Source organism: Solanum stenotomum, chromosome 12 (genome assembly GCF_019186545.1).
Source record: "Solanum stenotomum isolate F172 chromosome 12, ASM1918654v1, whole genome shotgun sequence".
NCBI lineage: Eukaryota > Viridiplantae > Streptophyta > Magnoliopsida > Solanales > Solanaceae > Solanum > Solanum stenotomum.
This window is the reverse complement of record NC_064293.1, coordinates 29,230,694-29,246,913: the sequence shown is the minus strand read 5'-3', so window position 1 is coordinate 29,246,913 and position 16,220 is coordinate 29,230,694. Positions and strand designations below refer to the sequence as shown.

Here is a 16,220-nt window from a genome sequence, read left to right as displayed (position 1 = left end):
AGGTACATATTTTTTTGAAAAGGAAATTCATCACTCTATAGCTGTTGGTACATGATATACATAGAAAATCATTCAATGTTATATTCGTCTTATTTAATATCGTGATTTGCTTCCGACTAATTAATTTAAACGAATTGTTTTTTTTTTCTATCATAGCTTAATATCTAAGTGTATATATATATATCGTAGCTCCCAGATATCATAACTCATAACCCAAAGCAAACAAAAAACCTCTACATTTGCACAATGACAAATTATAATTTCAAACACATCGCCATCATCTTTATTCTCATATCAATTTTGATCCCTCGAGTTTTATCAGTAGTAGAAGATTGTGGAGCAGAAGAAGATAACTCATGTGTCAATAAATCGAAAGCGTTACCCTTAAAAATCATTGCCATAGTTTCCATATTAATCACTAGCATGATCGGAGTATGTCTTCCATTAGTTACACGTTCTATCCCAGCCCTAAGCCCGGAACGAAGCCTTTTCGTGATAGTCAAGGCATTTGCTGCCGGAATTATATTGGCTACGGGGTTTATGCACGTGCTACCGGACTCATTCGACATGTTGTCATCGAGTTGCCTTAAGGAGCACCCATGGCACAAATTCCCCTTCACTGGATTTGTGGCTATGTTGTCTGCTATAGTTACAATGGCTATTGACTCTATAGCTACTAGCTTGTATAGCAAAAAACATAAAGCTGGTTTGGTTAATCCAGAAATTGGTGGTGTTGATCAAGAAATGGGTGCAGTAAATGGTGGACATTCACATCATCATCATGGATCATTTTCGACTAAAGATGGAGTTGAAGGCACAAAATTACTACGATACAGAGTCATTGCCATGGTTAGTTTTATTTGGTCATTCATTTTTCTTTATTAAGCGCTTTACTAGGACACTATCCGGTCACATAAATGATAATTATATGTAACTGCCTATAAATAGTGAAATTGATTGCTAGTAACAAAACAATTCGTTTTAATTAATTAGTAGGAAGCAAATCACAATATTAAATAAGAAAATAAAAATCGATATTTCACTTGAAGCCTAATGGCACTTGGAAGTACAACTTTAATGTGAGATTTTTCTTACCAAAATTGGCGAGATTTTTTCCTAACTGGTTCTTTAATTATAGTTAATTAAATCTTTTGTTAAACTGATTTAGTCTAGATATTAAATTTTAAATAAAACAAGTATCCATCTAACTATGCTCCTGAGAAAATGGAGAGAAGATGTAATGGAGAGGAGTCAAATTCACATATTACTACTAGTCTACTACTTACTACAAGTTCAAATTTGTGTATATTATTAGTGTATATAAGGTAGCTGAATTTATTTTTTAAAAAAGTATATAAGATATCTGAAATAGAAGACTTTTTCTTTGTGAATCAATGAGAATTTTGAATTATAAAACATGATTTTTTTCATCCAATTCCTATCAAATTAACTAACTAGAAAAAATGCATAATGAAAAATAAATTCTCATTAAAAAATTTATAATAGCCATTGAACATTTTTCTTTTCTTACCGATTCAATTAAAATATTTCACAAACTAATCACTGAATGATTTTTTAGTAATGAGTAAAGAGGGGGTGGTGAGTTGTCTTGATAAATGGATCCGTACAATAAATAGTATATATTGCATGCATGCATTATTTTATTGATACGAAACAATTCAATAAGGTGAAAGTCAAGCAAGCAATCTCTATTATTTGTGTACTTTGTCGGATCATAGTGATGTAAGTCGATTTGTTTATGTATTACTACTAAAATCCTAATATAGACGCATCATTTTGTCCCTTTGACTAAGTTTATTGTTTTTTTGATCGCTAATCGATCGGTTCATCAATACTAATTAAACTTGATTAAAAATTAATATAGAATCATATCATTAATTAATGAGCTGGGATTCTTTAAAAATGTATCTTCATTGAAGAGAGTACTTCTTTTTCTTTTCTGCTTGCCTCACACTTGGGAAAAAGGATTAAATAAATCACCTTATCTCCTACACTTTTATTCTAAACCACATGCATATATAATTAATATATTGATAAATTATACTTAGTCAAGTAAAATCATCACAAACATTTTTTGCAGGTGTTAGAGCTGGGAATCATAGTTCACTCAATAGTGATAGGGATTTCACTTGGTGCTTCAAACAATACATGTACAATAAAAGGACTTGTTGCTGCACTTTGCTTTCATCAAATGTTTGAAGGAATGGGACTTGGTGGTTGCATTCTTCAGGCAAGTTATCATTTTTTTTTAATAAATAGTACAAAAATATCGATCATTAATTAAATATATTTTCTTATTACGTCATATTATATATTAATATAACGTAGTAACTTTGTTCTTCTTTTTTTCATCCAGGCTGAGTACAAGTTCTTGAAGAAGGCACTAATGGCATTTTTCTTCGCAGTAACAACTCCATTTGGTATAGCACTTGGTATGGCATTATCAACTACTTATGAAGAAAATAGTCCACGGGCGTTAATAACCGTTGGATTGCTGAATGCATCATCTGCTGGCCTTTTGATTTATATGGCTTTGGTTGATCTTCTTGCTGCTGATTTTATGGGTGATAAATTACAAGGCAGTGTCAAGCTACAAATTAAGTCATACATGGCCGTTCTTCTTGGGGCTGGTGGAATGTCAGTCATGGCAATTTGGGCCTAGTTTTTTTTTTTTTCATATAAGTTTGTGAAATACCTCCTTTATTGAATTGCAAAATTGTAATCGTGTATCCTTTTCAATTTCGTGATTAAATTTGAATTGCAAAGTATTTGCCTCACTTTATTGTTACTTTATTGTTTTCTAGCTATTTATGTGGAGTTTTTCATAGTCAAAATCAAAGGTTTGTAATGGATATCCATTTATAATCTACCTACGGTATATTAATATTTCGCGTGAATAAATTTAATTATAGTACTCGTCTTTCAAATTGGAGTACTTCTTTTGCTCACCATTCTTTGGAGTGCATTTGGAATGGTTCCAAAAAGTTTTAAATGGCGATCTTGATACACTTCATTTCGTTGGTTCGATCTTTCAATATTGGGCTTACTCAATTAGTTCGAGAAGGATACATCTTCGTTGCTTTTTGCTGATCAAATTGTTGATTATTTTTTTTGATTTTTTAGTTGATCTTTTCTGATACATGTGAGTTCAGATTTTTAATGTATCTAGTTGATTTTGTGTTTCATAAACTAATGTATACATTACAATTTTATCATGCACAATGTATCGTGTTCAAATATTAGCTTTGATACAGAACCTTAATTAGTATTGATACTTGATATCATGTATTAGCCTTTTCATCTACAAATTTCTGAAATATCAACGTACTTGATAACTTGATTGTTGATTCATTCATGTATATACTTGATAACTTAGTTGTAGTTAGTTGCTGATTTATTCATGTTGTATTAGTATAATTTGTCGACAAGTTTGGTTCAAAAATTGTGAATTTTTTGGAATATAATTTGATACATACCTTCATTCTTGAACATTTTGATGCCTTTACAACAAATTGCATGTATAATGTATTATCTATAAAGTATAGTATTTCACAAACACAACAAGATACAAAAATAGTAATGTATCATGCTAAATATTTGGTCATGATACAATAATTTAAATTAATATTACATGTATCACACAATAATGTGTCAAACTCTAAGCAAACACTTTAGGTGCAAAATTTACTTATTTAATGTATTTAATTAATAGGAATATAGTACTTATCAATTTATACAAGATACATAAATACTAATGTATCACGATTGATATAGTCATCTCGAAACACAAATCAAAAATCGAATTAACAACACAATATATGTAATTCCATACTTCTGATTGTCAGATTTATTTTACTATGAAATCAAAGCTCCGATCTAATTTATACATTGCAAATTCAGGCACATATTTTTTTCAGATTCCTGAATGTCAGGTCATTTTTTGCTGAAGAAAACCCCTAATGGAAAAGGAGGGTAGATCAAACTCCCGCGACTTGAAAACACAAATATAGCAACAGATACTGAACCAACATGGAGACATGTACAACATAAAGTTCAATTAGATGGAGAACCCCTTGAGTGGAGCAAATTTGGTCAATATCTCAACTTCCTTCTCTGTTGATTTCTGTTTCTTGAGTTTCCATTATGAGCTTTCGGAATTAGCCATTTGAATTTCGTCTTCCATCTTTGGAAGATGGCCCATCACCATTGTTTGTTTTTATTTTGCTTATGCTATTTCTTGAATTGGTTATGTTGGCAACTTTGGCTAATGCAGCTCGGCGTGATTGCAAGAGAATTGAGAGAAGAAAAATTAAATTTGGATTTGATTGAATTTGTTAAGATTTGGGAGAGATTGAAATCAATTAGATTGACGTGATTTGGTGAACTCGCATTCAATTTTATATTTTCTTTCATTTAAAAGTGTAACTGATTTTGTTTTAATGTATCAGATTTAATGTATCCGGCTTCTTTGCTATGTATCCGGATAACACTGATTTTGAGAGATTTTTATAAATATAAAAAGAATAGAGATAAAATGTAATTTAGGTCCTTACACTATGAGATTTGTATAATTCATACGAAAATTTTATAATGTATTCACGGTCAAAGTAAAAAAGTTTGACTTTCAAAATCTAAATGGTACCACACATAATGATAGGATTTTGTTTGCTGAATAGATGGAGTCACTCTCCAATTTATTAAACTATATGTTTGATGTTTCACTTATATATTGTGTAAATGGTTTAATATTTACTGATCTATAGAGTCTCTCCACACACACACACACACACACACATATATATATATATATATATATACTCTTTGTTAGTGGTTTACTTTTATTTTGTATGTAGAGATTTCAGTTGCAATTACATTAAGGCGAAGATTTTACAAAGTTGTGATGGATTACTAAATATGTGATGTTAATTGTTAAGGCAAACCTTTTCCCTTTACTTAATAATTTGAGGAAGAATATTTAGTTGGAAAAGTTCACTCACTGGATACACTATGTATTTTGCAGATTTTTTTTCAACTCACAATAGGTGTTATGAATTTTAAAAGATAAAAAGGAGGGGTGTACGTTTACACACTTATTGCTCAAAACAAAATATGAAGACAAATTTAAGCCCAAATTGCCATGACAGACATTCCACCAGCACCAATTAGAAGAACAGCCATGTAAGAATTAATTTGTAGCTTGACACTGCCTTGTAATTAATTTGTCACCCATAAAATCAACAGCAAGAAGATCAACCAAAGCCATGTAAATCAAAAGGCCAGCAGATCGATGAACACTATAGCTACTTGCCTGTAGGATGCAACCACCAAGCTAAGGTCCATTCCTTCAAACATTTGATGAAAGCAAAGTGCAGTTACGTACGAGTCCTTTAATGGTGCATGTATTGCTTGATGCACCTAGAGATAGGCCTATCACTATTGATTCCCAGCTCTAACACCTGCAAAAACGTTTTTGTATAGTACAAAATTAATTTTTCAATAAACAAATAGTTCTAATATTCTTCATTCTTAAAAAAATGTTGACATAAATAAGACATTAATTGTCCGTTGTTTATTAATCTATAACAAATCAATGATCATTATTTCTAAAGAAGTTAAACTATTTGTAAACACATAAAAGAAGTAGTAATTCTTTTTCAACAGACTAAAAAGATAAAGTGTACGTGTTAGATAATAGAATAGAGAAGGACACTCACCATGGCAATTACTCTGTATCTTAGTAGTTTTTTGCCATCAAGTCCATCTTTAGTTGAAAGGGATCCATGATGATGATGGGAATGAACATGATTTCCAGACACACCCATTTCTTGATCACTTTCTGGATTAACATTATGTTTTTTGCTGTACAAACTATCTATATAGTTTAATTTTCGGGCGAAGAGTGTTCAACTGACCACCCTTGGATGGCTGTAGCTCCGCCCCTGGGTTAGATGCCTAAAGAATTTAGTCACCACTGTTTGCATCTAAGGATTCAATCCATTTTCCATTGTCAGATAGTTTTCCAAAAACAAAAAAACGTGCAAGAGGAAAAAAAACAAAACAAAACACAACACTACACCATACGAAAAAGAAAAACACATGTTATAGCACACAGCAAAAAAGTATTTTCTTTCTCCAAAACACACACGGTAAAAAACCCAAGAAGCAACACAACAAAAATACAACACACATCCACACAAAAACAAAGATTTATGGGTGTTCTAATCGAGCTTCAGACAAGATTTTACGATATTCAATTTTATTTTTGTGGCATTTAACTTTAACTTATCTCTTTACTTTATCTATGAAATGTGATGTAATTTTATGATACTTTTTTTTATATATATAGTCTTGTTTCATTCATAATTTGATTGAAATAAAAAAAGAAAAAAAAAAGATAATTTTCCAAATACTTTACTATTTATGGTTTTGCGATTACTTATATGAATATCAGAGAGCGATACTTATGGTGTTAGGATTACTAATACTTGCTCCAAAATAAGAAAAATAGAAAAAATAAATTATATATACTTCTTTGGTATTTATTTATATAAAGTATATAAATAAATGATTAATGAAAATTTTGCCAAGACTATAAAGGACATAACGTGGAAGTCCAATTGATATTGTACTAATAAAAAAAAATTTGAAATTGTACTACATTATTAAAGCTGCTGATGTGTTTTTTATTAGGAATTGGATTTGTAAACATTACCGCATTCAAATAGGAATTTGGAGAAAGAAAGGTTTATATGTGATATATTTATATAAAGGGTATTGAAAAAGGTTTTATACCAAGTTTTTCATTGTAATAAGAAAAATATTTTGTTGAATAATCTGTTTTCTTGTTCGGTTTATTGTAAGTTGAGAAAAAAATTGTTGCCGAGAGTGTACTATCAAATCATGAGTCGTACCTGGTTAGGTAATTGCGTTCTCATGATACTAGGTTTGAATGTTATTGATAGAGCTTTGTATGGTTATAGAAAGTATCGGATGAAGCAGAATGTCAAGAAGGAGCAGAATGCCAAGTTGAAAGTATTAAGAGAGGTAAATCAACAACGTGAAGATGGCGTTTTGGCAGAAAGGGAAAGTTGTTTCCCCTTCCATCCATATATGTATTCCACTCCACTTAGCGGGACACGTTTGGGAGAGGAAGAGAAAGGCGCTTAGTCCTGGAAGAGAAGAGGAAGGAAATAACTAGTCTCAGTTTAGTAATGTTTTAAGATTAGTCAATTTCTATATATAAGTTTTTTCTTTTGGGTACTAATTTATGTTCGATTCAATAATTGTTTTAGGTTACGATCCAAATTCTAAATTTGATAGATCTGAATCAATTATAGAACATCTTAATCTTAATCAGTTATAGTTGTTTCCTGTTTCAAATCAGAAGAAAAGGGGAATGGTGATTTGAATAAAGGGAATGAGAGCCATTGTGTTGCTTGCTTCTAACAACGAGTGAAGCAAAAATCATATTAATTTTTCTTCTTTTTGCTGTCTTTGAGCATGAAATTTGTTTGTTAAGTCTGATTTCTACGTCTCTTGTAATCCCTGCTGTCAAAATTTTGCAGATTTCAGTGATTACGATTTATGTGTTTCTATACGGACAGCTATACATGGTATAATTAAGTGGTCTACAAAGAGCACTTGTCGTTGAGGCAAAATTGCAAAACATAAAGTTAATGGAAACAACTCTAGATTATTCTCAATCATTTATCCAGCTTGGAATTTTAACAGGGTTACCAATAATCATTGAGTTAGGACTTGAGCGTTTTTGTTCTCAAGCAACTACAGCTGGTTGCTATTTTCTTTACTTTTACCTATGGAACAAAATCTCACTACTATGGAAGAACAATTCTTCATGGAGTAGCCCAGTATATGTTGGGAAAATGCGGATTAACACAAAAATATATATGGTCAAAATAATAGAAACAAAATGGGAAAATAATGACACCAATCAATGAGAAAAGGGATTTCTTTGAAATTGTAACTGTAGCAAACCTTTTTCCTTTTCTTAATAATTTGCGAAAGAATATTTAGTTGGAAAAGTTCACTCATTGGAAACACTTACATAAGATGATGTATTTTACAGAATTTTTTTGCAACTCACAATAGGTCATGAATTTTAAAAGATAAAAGAAGGGGGTGTATGTTTACACACTTATTGCTCAAAAGAAAAAATATGAAGACAAATTTAAGCCCAAATTGCCATGACAGACATTCCACCAGCCCCAAGAAGAACAGCCATGTAAGACTTAATTTGTAGCTTGACACTGCCTTGTAATTTGTCACCCATAAAATCAGCAGCAAGAAGATCAACCAAAGCCATATAAATCAAAAGGCCAGCAGATGATGCATTCAGCAATCCAACAGTTATTAACGCCCGTGGACTATTTTCCTCATAAGTAGTTGACAATGCTATACCAAGTGCTATACCAAATGGAGTTGTTACTGCGAAGAAAAACGCCATTATCGCCTTCTTCAAAAACTTGTACTCAGCCTGGATTAGAACAAGAGTTGAATTAGTGAATGTAATAAGATACTACTAATATATTTACGAATGGTTGATATTTGTTAATGACAAAGGTATACATACTACTTTAATAGAAGAAAATTCTCCTTTCCATTTAAATTTCTTCACAAAATGAACACTACAGCTACTTGCCTGGAGGATGCAACCACCAAGGCCCATTCCTTCAAACATTTGATGAAAGCAAAGTGCAGCTACGAGTCCTTTAATTGTACATGTATTGTTTGAAGCTCCAAGTGAAATCCCTATCACTATTGAGTGAACAATAATTCCAAGCTCCAACACCTGCAAAAACGTTTTTGTATAGTTCAAAGTTAATATAGAAAAGTTGTACATAATTCTTTTTGAACAGACTAAAAAGATAAAGTATACGTGTTAGATATATAATAGAACAGAGAAGGAAACTCACCATGGCAATTACTCTGTATCTTAGTAGTTTTTTGCCATCAAGTCCATCTTTAGTGGAAAGGGGTCCATGATGATGATGGGAATGAACATGATTTCCAGCCACAGCCATTTCTTGATCACCTTCTGGATTAACTACACCAGTACCATTATGTTTTTTGCTGTACAAACTAGTAGCTATAGAGTCAATAGCCATCGTTACTATAGCGGACAACATAGCCACAAATCCAGTGAAGGGGAATTTGTGCCACGGGTGCTCTTTAAGGCAACTCGACGACAACATGTCAAATGAGTCCGGTAGCACGTGCATAAACCCCGTAGCAAGGATAATTCCGGCAGCAAATGCCTTGACTATCACAAAAAGGCTTCTATCCGGGCTTAGGGCCGGGATAGAACGCGTGACTAGTGGAAGACATACACCGATCATACTAGTTATAAGGATGGAGACTATGGCTATGATTTTTAAGGGTAACGCTTTGGATTTGTTGACACATGAGTTGTCTTCTTCTGCTCCACAATCTTCTACTACTGATAAAACTCGAGGAGCCAAAATTGAGATGAGAATGAAGAAGATAGCGATGTACTTGATATTATAATTAGCCATTGTGCAATTGTAAAGATTGCTTTTAGTATAAGAATATGTTTTTGTTGTTTGTTTGTGGTAATGACTTATGAGTTATGTTATCTGCGAGCTACTATAGCTATTTATATATACTTTGAGTTTTGGTATTCCGTGTGCTAGCTAGGATTTAAAATATATTTAATTCATTATCCAAACGTAACATAGGGTTAGCAAAACAATGATTGGTGGCTATTTTATTTTTTTAAAAATAATTAAAGTTGGATAACACATTGAAGCCTAATACTATTTCACCAAAGCTAGCATGAAAATGGCTGGAATCAGTGAAAATAAATAATATTATTGGAATAGAGAAATAGAAGTAAACGGTATAGTATTATATCATAGCAAAGGCATGAATTGGGCGGGAGCCTAAATGTTTAATAAACATATATCCATGTGGAGTTTGTACTTACAAATACGGAAAATGCATATCCAAAAATGGCAAAGGGTGTGTTTTCAACGAGTGCTGAATAAGAAAGCCACGTGTTTGATGTTGACTTGGTAGTTTCCTATCCTACATGGATTTTACAAAATACAACCGTTTTATGACTTAATATTCGAAAAAATTAATTTAAATAGTCGTTCTTCTATAGGTATTATAGCTACAGTTTAAGAAAATCTTAATTCGTGGTTATAGTTTTCTCAATTCTTGCTATTTTCATGATAAATTCAGAATTTGTATAATTTGATTCTTGATTGTATAAATTCAAAATTTTGTATATGCTTACCCTAGCTATTTCTATACGATTTATGAAAAATTCATAATAAATTACCCTATTTATGTATTGGCAAACAAAATATACAAACGGAGTTCTGAATTTTTTAAAAATATATAAGTACATAATTTGTATATACTAACCCTATTTGTATATTCGCAAGCCAAATATAAATATACAAACTACAACCTCTATAGCAAACAAAACAATAACGCTATGAAGCACAATTATCGAAATTATAGTTATAGAGCCTTATTATGTTATTTCTGAAATTTTCTCAATTAATTAAAAATAATTGAGGAATGTCTAATCCATATATAATGTAAATAATCATATATAATCAATGTAATATAAATTTCTTTTTCAAGTTTATTTTGCAAAAGAAATAATAAGACGAAAACTCTTATGCATTGATATTAATATTTCAGTAACGAACGAAACAAATTGTTACATTCTACTTGATACTTCCCATCATTTCCTATTGAACAAGTTGGGTTTTCGTTCCTCCCACTCCAACTTGATGGGGGAGGAAGATATTAGATTTATTGGAGACTCATCGGACAAGAAGCTCAAGAATCATTTTGTAAAAAAGAAGAATGAAAATGGTTAAAAAGATTTTGTGCCTTTCAGACAATACAAAGTATATAAAAATAACAACACGAGATTTTCTAAATTTTTACTTTCGTTTTTTCCATATTTAAAATAATAGTTTTCCTTTTTCACTTTTACTTCCATGTAAATAGGAGCTTTGTTATTTACGATAGCTAATAATTAGGATATAGTTGGATAGTTTGTGACCTTTTCTACTTTTACTTCCGTGTAAATACTAATTTGTTATTTAAGATACCTAATAATTAGGATAGTTGGGTAGTTTCTTATTTTATGATTTTTTAGCTATATAGAGGAATAAACATGCAAACATTCACAACAAATTTTCTTCTTAATTATCTTTCATATTCTTACTAAAAAATTACCTTTATATTTGCAGAATGATACATTATAATTTCAATCACATCGTCATTTTGTTCGTTCTCATCTCAATTTTGGTCCCTCAAGTTTCTTCCGTAGTAGAAGATTGTGGAGCAGAAGAGGACAACTCATGTGTCGACAAATCCAAAGCGTTACCCTTAAAAATCATAGCCATAATTTCCATCCTTATAACAAGTATAATTGGCGTATGGCTTCCATTAGTTACACGTTCTATCCCGGTCCTAAGCCCGGATAGAAGCCTTTTCGTAATTGTCAAGGCATTTGCTTCCGGAATTATATTAGGTACGGGATTTATGCACGTGCTACCGGACTCATTTGACATGTTGTCATCGAGTTGCCTTAAGGAGAACCCGTGGCACAAATTCCCCTTCACTGGATTTGTGGCTATGTTGTCCGCTATAGTAACAATGGCTATTGACTCTATATCTACTAGTTTGTATAGCAAAAAACATAAAGGTGGTGTGGTTAATCCAGAAATTGGTCAGCGTGTTGATCTGGAAATGGGTGCAAAACTACTAAGATACAGAGTGATTGCTATGGTAAGTTTTATTTATATTCTATTAATTTGGTCATTCATTTTTGGGGATTATGAATCGAACCCTCATCAATAAGGTGAAAGTTCAGATTGTCAATCAACCGAGCTACTTAGATTTCCCAAGCATATTCATTTGTAGCAATTATATTTTTGCAGGTGTTAGAGCTGGGAATTATAGTTCACTCAATAGTAATAGGAATTTCACTTGGAGCTTCAAACAATACATGTACAATTAAAGGATTAGTTGCTGCACTTTGCTTTCATCAAATGTTTGAAGGAATGGGACTTGGTGGTTGCATTCTCCAAGTAAGTTTTCATTTTACAAACAAATTTCGTAATATTGCTGGTATGTATATAATACATAGTTTACATTCACTAATTTTATTCTATTTTAAAAAAAAATTCAGGCTGAGTACAAGTTGTTGGAGAAAGCAATGATGGCATTTTTCTTTTCAGTAACAACCCCATTTGGCATAGCAATTGGAATTGCAATATCAAATACTTATCGAGAAAATAGCCCTCGTGCTTTAATAATTGTGGGCTTGTTGAATGCATCATCTGCTGGCCTTTTGATTTATATGGCTTTGGTTGATCTTCTTGCTGCTGATTTTATGGGTGATAAATTACAAGGAAGTGTCAAGCTACAAATTAAGTCATACATGGCTGTTCTTTTAGGTGCTGGTGGAATGTCTCTCATGGCCAAATGGGCCTAGTTTTGTTTTCACAAATTTTGTGAAATCCCTCCTTCCTTGAATTGCAAATTGCATACTACTAAAAACCGTCTAAAAAGTGAAGGATTGCGTCGTTTTTAAACAACGTCGCTTGGACTGGGTCGCTTTTCCATCGTGGCTTTTCAATTTGCATGGACTGAATCGATCTGAAACGTGGTCGGATGAAGTCCTTTTTTTTTAAAAAAAAAGAAGCATGTGGTGTGAATATGTATTGAGATGGATTGTTAGGTTACATGAAGATCAAGATGCGGGTACATAAATGAGGACATATCACATGGTTTTGTACTGACTAATTTTGAGTTGTCGAGTGACGATTGCTCCATCTCTTAAGAAAGGACGGGGCTACCACAAAAGTGCAAAATGAAAAGTGCCCAAGCTTATTTTGAAAAAAATATAAAATACATAGTTATAGTTATATGTAGTGAAATTACAGATTTTGTACCTGACATATACATAAAATGTATTTATTTAACATGTACATAAACAAGACCTTTATAAATTAAATGAAATGCTTTACATTATGTTTCAATTGATCTATAAATTTAATTTCATATGTTTATACTGTTATACATGTGTTGTTAAATTTATTTATACCTGGCATACAAAGACTACTTCATGATGGAGATAAATTGTCAATATCTTTTTTTTTTTTTTTTGGTTAAAAAATTGTCAATATCGAACTATCGAAGACAAATAAGTTTTATGTGTGGAATATAATATTTAAAAGGTAAAATAATTATTATAAATTAATTATATGAAAGCTTGATGAGATGATTTACTATCATGAAAGTGTGGGTAATTCACCTAGTAAGAAAAAATAGTAAAGCCATTTTTTCTTTTCCCTCTACTTAATATATTTGCAGAAGAATTTCACTGGAAAGGCTCACTCGCTAGAAAGACTAATACTCATTCGTCCATTTTTAGTTGTTATGTTTCGCTATTGAAAGTCAATTTGACTATTTTTTAAAATTAAATTTGATTACATTAATTCGATATTTTAAATCAAAACAATTAGATATTCAAAAACTATACAAAAATAAAATCATGACAACTAAAGCGGACGGAAGGAGTATAAGTTATGCCGATTCCTGCACCAACAGACGTCTAACTTTGACTATGACAAGCTCTAAATAGACGCACTGTAATTAAGACCAAAAACGTAAGATGTATTTTACAGAATATGTTGGAAACTCACCATAAGTTCTGGATTTTAAAATGATACCAAATTACAATTTCAAACATAGATGAAAGGAGGGACGGACAAAAAAAAAACGCCTGAGGTTGGGCGGAGGGTGTGTTTACATACATATTGCTATATGAAGACAAATTTAGGCCCAAATGGCCATGACTGACATTCCACCAGCACCAAGAAGAACAGCCATGTATGACTTGATTTGGAGCTTGACACTGCCTTGTAGTTTGTCACCCATAAAATCAGCAGCAAGAAGATCAACCAAAGCCATATAAATCAAAAGGCCAGCAGATGATGCATTCAGTAATCCAACAGTTATTAACGCCCGCGGACTGTTTTCCTCATAAGTAGTTGACAATGCTATCCCAAGTGCTATACCAAATGGAGTTGTTACTGCGAAGAAAAACGCCATTATTGCCTTCTTCATAAACTTGTACTCAGCCTGTATTAGAACAATAGTTGAATTAGTGAATGTAGTAATAAGAAAATATATTTATGAATAGTCTAGTAATAAAATGAACACTATATGTATATATATACTTGCCTGGAGGATGCAACCACCAAGGCCCATTCCTTCAAACATTTGATGAAAGCAAAGTGCAGCTACGAGTCCTTTAATTGTACATGTATTGTTTGAAGCTCCAAGCGAAATCCCTATCACTATTGAGTGAACAATAATTCCAAGTTCCAACACCTGCAAAAACGTTTTTGTATAGTTCAAAGTTAATATAGAAAAGTTGTACATAATTCTTTTTGAACAGACTAAAAAGATAAAAGTGTACATGTTAGATATATAATAGAACAGAGAAGGAAACTCACCATGGCAATTACTCTGTATCTTAGTAGTTTTTTGCCATCAAGTCCATCTTTAGTCGAAAGGGATCCATGATGATGATGGGAATGAACATGATTTCCAGCCACAGCCATTTCTTGATCACCTTCTGGATTAAACACACCACCATTATGTTTTTTGCTGTACAAACTAGTAGCTATAGAGTCAATAGCCATCGTTACTATAGCGGACAACATAGCCACAAATCCAGTGAAGGGGAATTTGTGCCACGGGTGCTCTTTAAGGCAACTCGACGATAACATGTCAAATGAGTCCGGTAGCACGTGCATAAACCCCGTAGCCAGGATAATTCCGGCAGCAAATGCCTTGACAATGACAAAAAGGCTTCGTTCCGGGCTTAGGGCCGGGATAGAACGCGTGACTAGTGGAAGACATACTCCGATCATACTAGTTATAAGGATGGAGACTATGGCTATGATTTTTAAGGGTAACGCTTTGGATTTGTTGACACATGAAGTGTCTTCTTCTGCTCCACAATCTTCTACTACTGATAAAACTCGAGGGGCCAAAATTGAGATGAGAATGAAAAAAATGGCCATGTGCTTGAAACAATAATTTGCCATTATGCTAGCTAACTATAATGGATATTGAGTGAATATGTTTGTTTGTGCCTTGTGGTTATGAATTATGATATCTTGCGAGCTACTATTTATATATACTTAGACTTTTGCTAATCCGTGTGCTAGCTAGGATTTCAAATATATTAAATTCCGTATCCAAGCGTAACTTAGGGTAAGCTACACAATAATTGGTGGCTATGTCATTTTTTAAAAAATAATTAAAGTTGGATCACACATTGAAGCCGAAGACTATTTCACCAAAGCTAGCATGAAAATGGCTGGAATAAGTGAAAATAAATACTCCCTCCATCCACTTTTATTAGTCATTTTGCGGTTTTCGAAAGTCAATTTGACTAATTTTCAAAGTTAAATTAGATTATATTAATTCGATATTTTAAACAAGCAATTTAGATATTCAAAATTTATACGAAAAGTATTATAAATTGTAATTTTTTGCATATCAATATGATGAAAAAATACATCTTAAAATGTTAGTCAAAGTTTTTATAGTTTAACTCAAAAAGGAAAACTATGACAATTAAAAACTATGACAATTATAAATTATTATATTCTATTATATTATAAAAGAGCGTTTAGGGCCAAGCATAATATATAATATTCAAGATTGGAACTTTTCCCAATCTTGAATATTATATATTATATACTTGTATATTATAAAACAAAGTTTAGTTCTATTCTACTATATTATAAAAGAGAGTTTAGGGCCAAGTATAATATATAATATTCAAGATTGAGACTTTTCCCAATCTTGAATATTATATATTATATACTTTTTTTTTTATATTATAAAAGAGAGTTTAGGGCCAAGTATAATATATAATATTCAAGATTGAGACTTTTCCCATTCTAGAATATTATATATTATACTATTCTTTTACATTATATTATATATTTTACTTTATATTATAAAAGAGAGCTAAGGGACAAGTATAATATATAATATTCAAGGTTGGACTTTTCCCAATCTTGAATATTATATATTATATACTTGTATATTCCACTATATATATATATATATATATATATATATATATATATATATATATATAT

At 31.7% G+C, this 16,220-nt stretch overlaps 4 protein-coding genes across 4 annotated transcripts; 2 read left to right on the top strand and 2 right to left on the bottom strand.

The window, feature by feature from the left end:
• Positions 1–227: 227 nt before the first annotated feature.
• On the top strand, positions 228–2,802 carry LOC125848577 (probable zinc transporter 10). The gene is made up of 3 exons (XM_049528459.1): positions 228–849; positions 2,102–2,251; positions 2,378–2,802. The coding sequence occupies exons 1-3, from the start codon at positions 247–249 to the stop codon at positions 2,681–2,683; spliced, it is 1,059 nt and encodes a 352-aa protein (XP_049384416.1). The 5' UTR covers positions 228–246; the 3' UTR covers positions 2,684–2,802.
• Positions 2,803–8,122: 5,320 nt separating this feature from the next.
• LOC125848166 (fe(2+) transport protein 1-like) lies at positions 8,123–9,554 on the bottom strand. Its single transcript, XM_049527984.1, has 3 exons — positions 8,955–9,554; positions 8,681–8,830; positions 8,123–8,515 (listed from the first exon to the last, which is right to left on the bottom strand). Exons 1-3 carry the CDS (start codon positions 9,552–9,554, stop codon positions 8,210–8,212), a joined length of 1,056 nt encoding a protein of 351 aa, XP_049383941.1. The 3' UTR covers positions 8,123–8,209.
• Positions 9,555–11,277: 1,723 nt separating this feature from the next.
• LOC125848164 (fe(2+) transport protein 1-like) lies at positions 11,278–12,526 on the top strand. Its single transcript, XM_049527982.1, has 3 exons — positions 11,278–11,817; positions 11,970–12,119; positions 12,221–12,526. The coding sequence occupies exons 1-3, from the start codon at positions 11,278–11,280 to the stop codon at positions 12,524–12,526; spliced, it is 996 nt and encodes a 331-aa protein (XP_049383939.1).
• Positions 12,527–13,869: 1,343 nt separating this feature from the next.
• On the bottom strand, positions 13,870–15,152 carry LOC125848165 (fe(2+) transport protein 1-like). Its single transcript, XM_049527983.1, has 3 exons — positions 14,556–15,152; positions 14,281–14,430; positions 13,870–14,178 (listed from the first exon to the last, which is right to left on the bottom strand). The coding sequence occupies exons 1-3, from the start codon at positions 15,150–15,152 to the stop codon at positions 13,873–13,875; spliced, it is 1,053 nt and encodes a 350-aa protein (XP_049383940.1). The 3' UTR covers positions 13,870–13,872.
• Positions 15,153–16,220: the final 1,068 nt, after the last annotated feature.

What these genes read in the sequence shown, in the direction of transcription:
- LOC125848165 (XM_049527983.1), bottom strand. Translation starts at nt 15,152, where the DNA reads ATGGCAAATTATTGTTTCAAGCACATGGCCATTTTTTTCATTCTCATC. An exon ending in GATACAGAGTAATTGCCATG is followed by an intron (nt 14,431 to 14,555) that starts GTGAGTTTCCTT and finishes ACGTTTTTGCAG; the next exon opens with GTGTTGGAACTTGGAATTAT. An exon ending in TTGGTGGTTGCATCCTCCAG is followed by an intron (nt 14,179 to 14,280) that starts GCAAGTATATAT and finishes GTTCTAATACAG; the next exon opens with GCTGAGTACAAGTTTATGAA.
- LOC125848577 (XM_049528459.1), top strand. Translation starts at nt 247, where the DNA reads ATGACAAATTATAATTTCAAACACATCGCCATCATCTTTATTCTCATA. An exon ending in GATACAGAGTCATTGCCATG is followed by an intron (nt 850 to 2,101) that starts GTTAGTTTTATT and finishes CATTTTTTGCAG; the next exon opens with GTGTTAGAGCTGGGAATCAT. An exon ending in TTGGTGGTTGCATTCTTCAG is followed by an intron (nt 2,252 to 2,377) that starts GCAAGTTATCAT and finishes TTTTTCATCCAG; the next exon opens with GCTGAGTACAAGTTCTTGAA.
- LOC125848164 (XM_049527982.1), top strand. Translation starts at nt 11,278, where the DNA reads ATGATACATTATAATTTCAATCACATCGTCATTTTGTTCGTTCTCATC. An exon ending in GATACAGAGTGATTGCTATG is followed by an intron (nt 11,818 to 11,969) that starts GTAAGTTTTATT and finishes ATATTTTTGCAG; the next exon opens with GTGTTAGAGCTGGGAATTAT. An exon ending in TTGGTGGTTGCATTCTCCAA is followed by an intron (nt 12,120 to 12,220) that starts GTAAGTTTTCAT and finishes AAAAAAATTCAG; the next exon opens with GCTGAGTACAAGTTGTTGGA.
- LOC125848166 (XM_049527984.1), bottom strand. Translation starts at nt 9,554, where the DNA reads ATGGCTAATTATAATATCAAGTACATCGCTATCTTCTTCATTCTCATC. An exon ending in GATACAGAGTAATTGCCATG is followed by an intron (nt 8,831 to 8,954) that starts GTGAGTTTCCTT and finishes ACGTTTTTGCAG; the next exon opens with GTGTTGGAGCTTGGAATTAT. An exon ending in TTGGTGGTTGCATCCTCCAG is followed by an intron (nt 8,516 to 8,680) that starts GCAAGTAGCTGT and finishes GTTCTAATCCAG; the next exon opens with GCTGAGTACAAGTTTTTGAA.